Source organism: Dromiciops gliroides, chromosome 3 (genome assembly GCF_019393635.1).
Source record: "Dromiciops gliroides isolate mDroGli1 chromosome 3, mDroGli1.pri, whole genome shotgun sequence".
In the NCBI taxonomy this organism is placed as follows: Eukaryota; Metazoa; Chordata; class Mammalia; order Microbiotheria; family Microbiotheriidae; genus Dromiciops; species Dromiciops gliroides.
The window spans coordinates 238,964,265-238,975,738 of NC_057863.1; the positions used below are offsets into that span (position 1 = coordinate 238,964,265).

The window sequence follows — 11,474 nt, forward strand, 5'->3', positions numbered from 1 at the left end:
GATGGCGCGGGGAGCGGGACGGGCCCCAGCGAGGAGACCCTGCCACCTCACCGGCTTCCGCCAGCTCATGGGGCGCTCACAAAGGGACCAGAGACCCCGGGCTCCAGGCAGGGTCGGGCTCACGGGCGCGAGGCCGATAGCTCTCGGGCACCTCTCACTCTGCGCCCGGGACCCGTATTCATATCTTATTATATATTATATGTCCTTTGAAGACAGTCTGAATTATTTTCATCACTGTGTCCCCAGCATCTAACAGTGCCTCATATAGGAGCGGTGTTTGATACATTTTTGTTGAATTCAATTACATGATCACATTCCTAAGACATTTTTCAGATTACTGCACTCTAGCCTCCTGGGACCCAAGTCTTCCACTAGGCAATGAAAGATGACATTTGGAGGTTGAATATCTCAAGTTCATTACTTCCTTCTTGGAAAGGAGATTCCAAGGGATAAAGTGCTGAGGTCAAAGGTTCTTTTGTCAAGAGAACCAAAGAGATATAAATTGAAATGAAAAGGTAAAGAAAGAGAAGAGATTGAAGCTATGCTCTATGCAAGGTGTCATGTCAAAAAAACACAACAAATGTCAAATGCATGTCAAAAAAACACAACAAAAACCAAGCATGTTTTCATACAATCAAATCTGAGCAAGAATACAGAATTAAACATTAAATGGTAAATCAGTAGGAACAGTACCTATCTACAGCTGTCCTACCCTCCAAAAAGAATTCATATCTACCAAAGAAGGAGCTCCTGTTAATTTTATTCATGAAGGTATGAAGGTTTGCTTTTTTTTTTTGTAAATAGTTGGTGCTTACATAAAGTCTAAATTGCAAATTCCAATGTTGATTAAAATCTATTTTAAATGCTTATTTTAAATGGTTTTCAAATTGGAGAAATCCAAACAAGCAAACTACACAGACATTTTTTTGCTGCTCTACAGGAGGAAATTCTGTGGTATACTCTCTCTTAAAAGCAGTATTCTGTTTGCAACCTACAAAATACACTGACCATTCTCCTTTCTTGGAGAGGAGGGATGAAAAGATAAACAGCACAGAAATTAGTCATAATTTTCTGGTTTCTAAAAACAACCTACTGTAACAATATTCCAACAAGATAGCACATATCCATTTTCACTAATACATCAAACAAGAAGACTTTTTTAAAAAAAGGAATAGAATATGAGAGTATGAAGGTGCCTTAGAGATACCTACATAACTCACAAGGTTGTTGTGAGAATCAAATTAGATAATATACTTAAATAGTGTTTCAATATTGAATCACCATATAAACATCAGAAATAATTGTTATCCCTCTACAACATTCTACTATAGTACCTCGTTGTGTTAGGGAGGTGACCCTGAGTTCTCAAGGACTCTGTCAATGGAACATAAGCTCCGTGAAAGTACTGCACCATGTGATAAAATAATGGAATTTGGCAGACGCCCAGGGGTCCCACCTGAATGATCTAGTATTGTTTGGGAAACCAGCTAGGTACCTACTTGGGATGATTGGATATGGGCCACACTTGGCCTGCTCTGAGTGACATATGCTGCTGATATCAGCAGGGGAACCACTCTGACATCCAGCTTAAAGGACCTCCCTTTTGGGGGAGGGTAGCTCTTCTTTCCTGTAGGTGAGCTTCCAAGAGTGGACTGCAGAGGGGCTGCATAGCTGTTTCCTACTGAAACTACGGACCCCAGGGGGTGAGTTAATAGAAACAAGCTCAGCTCTTTGAATTAGCTGAGCTAGAAGAAAGTTTGGGGATTGTGTCAGTCTTTGCTAGAGCCAGGGAGCTTATCCATTTTTCTCTTTCACTATTTCTCTTGTCCTTGACTTAATTCATTTCACCTTTGCTGTGTATTTTATTCCCATTAATAAAACCTGATTTGTTTGTGGAAAAGAGGCTGTTAAACTCCTTTCTTATTGGCCTGGGAGAAATAACTAAAAAAGGAAGTTTGGAAGGGAGGAAACTTTGGACCTAGAGGTCTCTCATTATTTTCTGAACACCAATATTATGGCGAGCCACCCAATTAACTCTCCCCATATTAAATTTGGCCCTTACAGTTTGGCGAGCCAGGAGTTAATGAATCTAGTGGATTTCTTTAACCCACCCCACCCACCCCTCACTTGGCCACAAGCCAACTAATCTGGCGGATCCCTCCCCCACTGCCTCCCAAATTTAACTAATCTCCCTTACTTGAAAAGCCTCTGAAAGCCTTACCTCAAGAGAAAAGCCAGTCCATTTTAAAGGGCACCATCTTAGAGTCCCAGTTACAAAGTGAGGACTGACTTTCTGAGAACAGCATACCTAAGAATGACAGGCATATCATCAGTAGGTTAGCTACTGTGACAAATTATGGAAACAACTGAAGTTTGGCATTGGCAACAACCCATGATACAAGGAAAAACATTGGCTGGTCCTCAGTCCTGTGTATCCTATTTCTTCAGAAGGGACAATGAAGAAATGGCAGAAAAGGAAGCACACTGTGTGCTAAAGAATCAACTAGTTTTTAGACCATCTATACATATTAAGTGGAGATTGTAAACATGAGATCTTTGTTCAATGGCCAACTAATTGTTAAATAGAAAAGAACCATAGCAATATTAATATACATGTCATTAAAAACCATAAGACAAAAGGAAAGTACAGCTAAATGAAAGGATGACTCAGCAAGGCAAGGAGTCACTGGAAGTGCTTTCACCATGTGCATAAAGACGACAAGAAGCATCATTTAATGGAACTCTGCCATCTTGTCATGCAGTGCTCATGATGAGCATAAGAAAAAAAGACTACAGTAAAGATAGCTGCAATTTATAATCTTTTACAGAGGAGAAAAAAGGAAATGCTAACAAGAAAATAAGATCTTCCAATCCAAGTCAAGATATATTTTGATATTTAGTCACCCTGATGCATGGGATGATGGTAACATGCATACATACATATGTACACGTACACATACAGGCATGTGTATACATGATCTTGTGTATGGTCATATGTTTTCTATGCACATGTGCGTATGTGATACATGTTGTAATTATGACAGCCTTTAGAAATTAAAGTTGTGAGAGTCTTTAATTCCTTAAGCTTGGGGATATTTCCAATTATAAACAGAGAGAGAGAGAGAGAGAGAGAAAGAGTGAGACTCTTAATCCTTCCAACAATGTTGGAAGCTAGGTTGAGGCAACATTATCTTGTTTTTACAAGTGAAGAAACTGAAGATGATAGAGCTTGCCTGGAACCCCACATGTATAAAGTTGAGGAGGGGTTGCAAAATCTTCTGGTTCCAAGTCCAGAGATGTTTCCACTGTGCCATGCTTCATGACATTCTACAAATATACTACAAAGAAACCAACACATGGGCTTGGTTGACCTCTCATTTCTACAAGAAGCCCAAAGATAGGAAGGATCCAATTCCTATCATCACCCTAGCCAGATGGTAGAATGTCTAACATGTCTGGGCTATTTATGACAAAGCATCCTGTTTGCAGTAAATAATTGAAAATGATTTGCCTTGCATTGCTTCCCAACAAGGGCAGACAGGGAGGAAAAGTTAACATGAAATACATACCCACAACAGAATCAATTACAGGAACTGTACATTTACCACTGAATAAGATTCTCAAAATAAATGGCATGTTTACCACCCCCAGGGTTGAAAAGGGAAGAAAATACACCTACTTACCAGACATCATCTAAAGCCAAAAGGATAAGGGGATGAGAACAGGGGGCGTGTATGTTTGAATATCTGCACTCCAGCCCACAGAGAAAAGGCAGCAATTACAGAGCCTCACTAGCTCCCAGAAAGGGTCCAAGCTGAACAGATGAGGTTCCTCCAGAGGAAGAGGGGTGTGGAGGGTGGGGAGTGGGGGAAAGGCTGGAAAACCTTGCCTGATTTTACAGGTCTCTTGCCTGCAAAAGAGAATCAATTAATTTCCCTCGATCTGCCCACAGCTGCAAACGTCCCCTCCCCCTCCAAGCCAGCTGAAGCACAATCAGGCATGCCCCAGCCGCTGAGCGTCCAGGCACACCAGCAACTGCTCTGGCTACCAAAGGCATACTATGCCTGGGACCAGACTGCTCTTGCCCACACGTCTCTCCTTTCTTCCCCTCCACACCTGCGTGGGACTAACCCTCCTTTCCTGAATTCGGTCAGTTCCCTTTCACCCACGCCAACTGTGTCCCCATTCCCGGCCCCGAAACCCAGGAGCTGTTAAATAGGGAAGCGCTCAAACCCTCCCCGGCCCGGAATAGCCCTGAACCCCGCTCGACTTCCGGCTGCCCACCCCAGCTGAATTGGGGGCTACCTCTTCCCCCCAACACTTGGGCAGCCTCCTTAGTCCAGGTCTGTAGAGCTGGGAGTCCCGGGAGCCTTCTGCCTGCCGGGATTGGTCGCTAGCTGAAAAGCCGGCCCCGCCCCTGCCTCTATGCAGCCGCCCCCAACTCTAGTCCAAGCAATTACAATAGCCACCAGCCCCTCCAGTACTATCCACACTGCCAATCGCCCCCTAGCCCCAGGACCCCTAAGGACACAGGGGTACACCCCGTTATTAATTGGAGGAAGATGAAGGGAAGGAGGTGAAAGCTCCCCTGGCCATTCGTCTAAATATTCGGTGACTTCTATGCATGGACATTTAACCTTTAACCCACCAACCCCAAAGTCAATGTTTACAGTGGCCTCAGGAGGGAATGGGCAAAAGGCCAGAACTCTGGTCTCTGTGTAGAAATCCATCCATCCTAGTAAAAGGAGAGCAAGACAGTAAGACTTTACTGATTGAAAATCAAACTTCCTACATGTAGAATGGGAAGACGAGTAATCCTAGGTGCACAGGTGGACTAGGTGAGCAGTAGAAGACTAAGATAGCTGGCTTTCCCAGGAGAAGTGCCTGGTAAAGGAGGAAAAGGGGCAAGAACAACCAAGTGTGTGGTTAGGGCAGGTGTCAACAACGAACGTTTGACTTTATCATTGCATTGTGGGTTAACAAGCAAATGGGAAATGCCGGTGACCATTAATAGGGAGAGGTGGAAAAGAAGTAAACAAATTCTGCTATTCACAAGCTTACCACCTTACATTAGATATAAAAAGCAACTAGAGAATCTGAGATGAAGTGCTAAATGGTAGGATGCACAAGAGCTGTGAGTGCTAAAGAAAATGGAATAAAGGAGAGATCAAAGAAGAGAAGATTTACCTAGGAATGAATGCTCCAAGAAGTAGCAGTCATAGTTGAGCAGGGCCTTTCAAGAAGAGTAAGAGTAAATTGATAGAGGGGAAAGAGGTCTTTCAGTAACAATCACCTGGACAAGCCGCTATGGGTTATGGGCACTCCAGAGACATTTATTGGCAAAGAAGTGCTGCATCTCCAATGAATTGCTGTGCTAATAAAAATTGTTTGCTGTGTACTTAGGGTGTATGGCTAATTGCACTGAGGAGGATTGGACTACTTCCACAAAACAAATTGAGCAAATCCTCGAGATGCCAGGTCATCATGCAAGTTGCAGAAGTAACAGGCTGTTGGTTTATTTTTTTCTTCTTTAATCTAGCTTTTATATAGCATATCCCCCTACACACACACACACACACACACACACACACACACACACACACACACACACCCAGTCCTCCCCAAAAGAAAATAAACACACAAAGACTGTTTTGTGTGTCTTGCAGAAAGGTGGAGGGAATAAAGACTGCCCTGCTTAGCATCAGCAAGACCTCTCACTAGGTCCCAGAAGAAGGGGAAGAGATAGGGTCAAAACTCTGAGGTCATACAAAGGTGGAAGAAAGGTTGCCCTTACATGGAAGATAAGAAGTAGAGAGGTTTTGGGCATTTGGGGGCAGTACCTTATTCTACTGTCCTCTAAGCTGCTGCTGCTGCTGCAATCACAGGAAAGAGAACACATTTTTAGGCATTTCAACCCTTATCCGTCTATATTATTTGTGTGCCTGTGCCCATGCACACACACACATACACGTATACGTATAGGCATTGTGTAGCATATATATATATGTACATATCTTCACAAATGTTTGTCTGATCTTGACATAACCCCGCATCAGTCTTGCTATGGCTGTGTGTGTGTGTGTGTGTCTGTCTGTCTGTCTGTCTGTCAGTGCTTGTATATGTCTTTGAGTAATATGAGTCATTGTGTACATGGCAGCTTCCTGTTCCCAACTCACACAGGTAAAGCTGCCTAAAGAGAGAGAGGCAGATGAGAAAAGGGTGATCAGTGGGGACATTTTACTTACTAGAGAGAGGTAGGTTACCTGGCTGACCTCTGAAGTTATGCAACTCATTCACTAGGAAATAGGTGCCTCTGGTGCATGATGCCATTATTTCAGCCAATAAACATTTATTAAGCACCTACCATGTGCCAGGACTGTGTAAGTCAACCAAATTTAGCTATTTTGTGTTAATAGAATTAATCCCATTTTTCTTCCCTCTTGCTATTCATTGGCCTTTTATATGTTTAGATCCTTTCTCTATTGCCTTTGATAAAAAGGGGAAGGCTCAATAGAAAAGGCTTCAAAAATGTTATTTTAAATGCAAAGGCATATCAGTCTGTATGTTACAGGGAGAGGGTGGTATACTCCATGTTTTATGAAACTATTTTCTATGGCATGTAAGAAATGCCATTTCAAAAATATGACTAATTCAAAATGATGGTTGCATGTAGTGTTTAATAAAGTCTAGATGCTTTGGAACCCACATTGTAGTGCAGGTTCTAATCTCCATGTTTAAATTCCCTATATTCTAAAGGCAGGGGGAAAATGTTGGATAGATAAACATACCTTTATTTATAGGGCATCCTGAAGGCTAGGAGTTTTATTGTGGGCTTTCACATACATATAAAAGTCAGGAATGTAGATGGGGGTTAGAAGACCATTCTCTTAGCTTACCTTTTGTGCTTTCTTAGATGTATTTGTATGGCAAAATTCATAAGATTTGGGGAGCGGAGGGAAATTTCAGTTCCTTAGATCCACATAGCCCATTGTTTTTTTTTTTTTTTTAAAATGCAGCCTCTTTAAATGGATTGAGTAGAAATACAGATTGGCAATTACAAATTTATTAGAGTTGAAGTGAATTTTCAAACCCTAAGTCAGAGGCTTGGAACAGAGAGACTTATACCATTAGCAGGAAAAGGTGAGATCATAAGTGAACCAAATGACTGTGTAGTCTTTAAGTAACTCACTGACTGTTGGACTGTTGATATGCATGGAATACCCTAAGAATCTGTGTTTGGTCCTGTGCTGTTTGACATTTTTTATCAATTACTTGAATAAAGGGATAGATGACATGCATTGTGAGCTTCTTGAAGATAGGAACTGTCTTTTGCCTCTTTTTTTTTATCCCCAACATTTAGCACAGTGTCTGGAACATAGGTGCTTGAGGGATATTTACTGATTAATAGACACGGTCATCAAATCTGCAGTTACTGAGAGCTAGGAGATATACCTAAACTAGAAATACTAGATAACAGAGTTAGGGTGCAAAAAGCTATAAAGCATTGCGTTGACTTAAATTAACAAGAAATTCAAAAGGAATAAATGTAAAAAATATTAATTTTTTTTAATTCCATAGATAGAACACAGAAAAGGCATAATTTTGTGCCATTTGATTTTTAAATGATTTTGGTATTTTAATGGACTGAAAACTCGAAATGAATCTGCAGTATGATATAGCAGTCAAAAAAAAGTTAAGGTAATTTGGGACTGAATCACGAGGCATAGCTTTCAGGAATAAAACAGGCAATAATCTCATTGTATTTTACCTTCATTAGACCTCATCTGGAGCATTGTATTCAATTCTTGGTGCCACAGTTTAAGGACATCAAGATGCTAGGAAAAAATCCAGTGGAGGCCAACCAGTATGGGGGTAGGAATTGAGTCTATTTCCTATGAGAACTGACTGAAAGACCTCAGAATACTTATACTAGAAACTATAGGAGCCAGTGGAGTGATGAGAGTTGTCTTCAAGTATTTGAAGGGCTCTGATGTGGAAGGGAGGAATTGGAATATATAACCTCCAGAGGTAGTGGATTCCTCCCTCCTTTGAGGTCTCTAAGCAAAAGATGGATGGCTACTTGTCATCATGTTATAGTGGGAGTTACTTTCATATATAAGTGGGACTAGATGTCTGTTGTTCCAGGGTCTCTACGGACCTGGAATTCAGGGAGTTTGTAAGCAAATCAGGATGTTCTTGGGTGTTTCAACTGTGTAAGGTCATATGAAGGTATAGCCAATCTGGTTTTGGCCCTCATCTAAATGCAGAAGGAGTTTGGGCTAGTTTCCAGACTGATGTAAAGATATTTCTTCTGCATATTTTAATGCATTTGCAAATGTTGCTGATCTCTTATATGAGTCAAATGCCCAGGAACAAAGAAATATATAGTTTCTTACTGTCTTGGCTCTATTACTATTCTCCAGTCACAATTTGTTGTTGTTGTTGTTCACCATGAAAATTTAAACTCCATATTTGATTCTAGAAAGAAGAATGAATGTACATGGTAACTAGGGTTCATTTTGATGCAAGCAGGAACAAGCTCCTGACAATTCCCAGAGCTTCCAGGAAAAAAGAATACATGCTTTCTGGGGAGATGGGAGATGTATGTTTGCTCTAATATTTACCAAATGTTTCAACAGCCTACTGTGTTACAGAAGCAATCAATTTCAATTCTTCATCTCCATTTTATCTTGTTCTCTCCTTCTGTCTCCCTGTCTCTCCATCTTGGAATCAGTATTTCACTTTTGCAAGGGACTAAAATTCTAGCTAGTCTGTCTAAAATATCTAATGAGTGGTTGCCAATAAATTAGAAGCTTTAGCAAGAGTTTAGACTTTTAAGCATTTATTAAAGAGAATAAGAATTTGATGAAGAGAGAGAGAAAGAGGCCTAGATTCATCTATCTATCAAAGGGAGAGCGCATTTTAGCTCCACTCTCCATGAGAGTCCAGATGAAAGAGCAAGAGCCACACCTCCTTCATCCCACAAGCCTCCTGTGAAACTGGCAACATCCCATCCGCATGCACACACATCTCCAAGCTAATTGGCTGGTAGCCTTGATAGACAGCACCCACAAGCAAACTTCACTTCCTGACGCTAAGGACCTGACTGCATGGCTTGCCCTCAGATGCCTTCTCCTCATGGCAGAGCTTTCCTACAGTAGCTCTCCAGCAGGTGGCGTCATTCCAATTGTTACACTTTACTATTATATATTATAGAAAGAAACATTTTTAGAGAAAATAATTAATAGTGTATTATAGTGAAAAGGAGAAACAATTAGCCATAGTGGATAGAGGGCCAACCTCAGAGTCATAATAACTTGGGTTTAAGTCGCACCTCTTAGAAAATGACTGTGTGATCTCAGACATGTCATTGAACCACTTGATGCCCTAGTCAAATTATAATAGAAGATGTATAACAGCTATAGCTCTGCAAAGGGTTTCCACACCAACAACTGATAAAATCACAGTTCTAGAAAACAAACAAACAAAGAAAAAAACCCCAAACAGTGAAAAGAGTCTTGACTTTGTAGTCAGAGAACCTCTGTTGAAGTCTTACGTTACTACCTATTATCTGAGCAACCTCAGAAAAGTCACTTAACTGTCCTGGGCCTCACTTTCTTCATCTGTAAAATGAGAAGATTAAACTAAATGATCTGTAAGGCATCTTCCAGCTCTCAGTTGAAGCGCCTACTAAAAGATTGATTTAATTTTCTTTTCAGCAAGAAGAATGTAAGTTAGAAACTATAGGCAGCAAACGATAGGCAGGAGGTGATTCCTGTGGATGTTGGAGATGAAAGATTATTCTAGGTTTGAACTCTCCATGAGGCCCAGAAATTGCCCTAAGGCAACTGAAAGTTTTCTAGATATAAAAGGATCTGTGAATTCTCCAGCCCCAAAATCCTGCAGGTCCCTGAGCAGAGAAATGCGCCTTCAGTTTTTATACTTCCTAGGTTTCTACATAGTTTTTGTTCAGGATACTTAAATATAGTTGACAAAAACTAACACAGAAAACAATTTTAAAATCACAGTGAAATATTCTTACAAAAATATTCAAAGAGGGGACCCGATGAGCTTTGTGATAAGGGGAATAAAAAGAGAAGTTTTTCTTACTTAAGGCTGATTTCACTTTTCCCTACTTAATATATTTTGTCTTTCCAAGCAGAACAAAAGTTTCTGAGCTTCTTGCCTCATACAAGTTTGAAACTGGGCATTCTTACAGAGGCCAAATAACATATCAAATTCAAGATTCTAAACTTGGCTTTCACTTCTTGGAGTACAAAATATGTGACAGAGGGCTCCCCAACAAAGGATTAAGCTGAAGGATGAAGCCAGTTTAGCTGACAAGAAAACTAATTATATTTCTTCACTTGCATAAAGTGACTTATTAAACTTTGCATTTTATTTTCCAATCAAGACTCAATAGTGAGGCCATTCTACATATGGAAAGAATAATTTGGAATCCACAAACCCTAGTTAGATACTAATAGTAAGGCAATTCATGCCCTTCCTCCAGTTTCCCTAAAACTGACCCATTATAACAATTATGCCAATAAAGATGCTCCCAGAAAGTCATTTTGTTGTGTATTTAAATTGTTCTCAGGCTTCTAAGAGTGATATGGAGTTTGAGTAAAACTGATTTTTTTTGAGTAAGGCTCATTACTAAGCACAGCTATTGAATCTCAGGCAAGGAGAGACGGATGTCAGGAAGCCTTTACAAAATAACTTCAGGATTTTATTGAACTACACTGAGAACTAAAATCTGACACTTCCTTCAGTATTAAGATTGTGCCTCCCTTGAATATCTCAGTGAAGTCATTAACAATTGTGAGCTGGATGATTTCAGAAAGGCCTGGAAAAACTCATATGTACTGATATATAGTGAAGTGAGCAGAACCAAGAAACCATTGTGCATAGAGACAGCAATATTGTTTGATGAAGAACTGGGAATGACTTAACTATTTTCAACAATACAATTATCCAAGACAATCCCAAAGGACTGTTGATGAAACATACTATTCACCTCCAAAGAAAGAATGGATATTGATAGAATACAGACAAGTTTTATTCTACAGAATGACTAATGTGCATAGTCTTACATGTATGGCTTAGGTCTGATTGTCCCACCTCAGGGAAGGGGGAGGGGAGGGAGGAAAGAAGGGATAAAAATTGGAATTCAAAACTATAAATAAAAATATTTATTATTTAAAAAACAATTGTGAGGGGTAGCTAGGTGGTGCAGTGGAAGAGCACTAGCCCTGGATTCAGGAGGACCTGAGTTCAAATCCGGCCTCAGACCCTTGACACTTACTAGCTGTGTGACCCTTGGCAAGTCACTTAACCCCCATTGCCTCACCAAAAACAAACAAACAATTGTGTATAGGTCTTGATGCCATTTTTATAGAATTATAGAAATTGAGGAGCTGGGGGCAGCTAGGTGGCACAGTGGATAAAATGTGGCCCTGGATTCAGGAGGA

At 40.5% G+C, this 11,474-nt stretch overlaps 1 protein-coding gene across 4 annotated transcripts in view; it reads right to left on the reverse strand.

The window, feature by feature from the left end:
- GYG2 (glycogenin 2) overlaps nt 1-4,367 on the reverse strand; it is a 49,409-nt gene extending 45,042 nt beyond the window's left edge. For 3 of the 4 annotated variants that reach the window (XM_043999245.1, XM_043999244.1, XM_043999241.1), the window contains exons 1-2: nt 4,306-4,367; nt 3,684-3,910 (exon numbers count right to left, since the gene is read on the reverse strand). In XM_043999245.1, the coding sequence (XP_043855180.1) occupies nt 3,684-3,693 (10 nt within the window). In that variant the 5' untranslated portion in view covers nt 3,694-3,910; nt 4,306-4,367. Of the gene's footprint in view, nt 1-3,683; nt 3,911-4,131; nt 4,218-4,305 lie in introns of those variants that run through there. The other variant, XM_043999242.1, reaches the window with a different exon arrangement.
- Between the last annotated feature and the right edge of the window lie 7,107 nt (nt 4,368-11,474).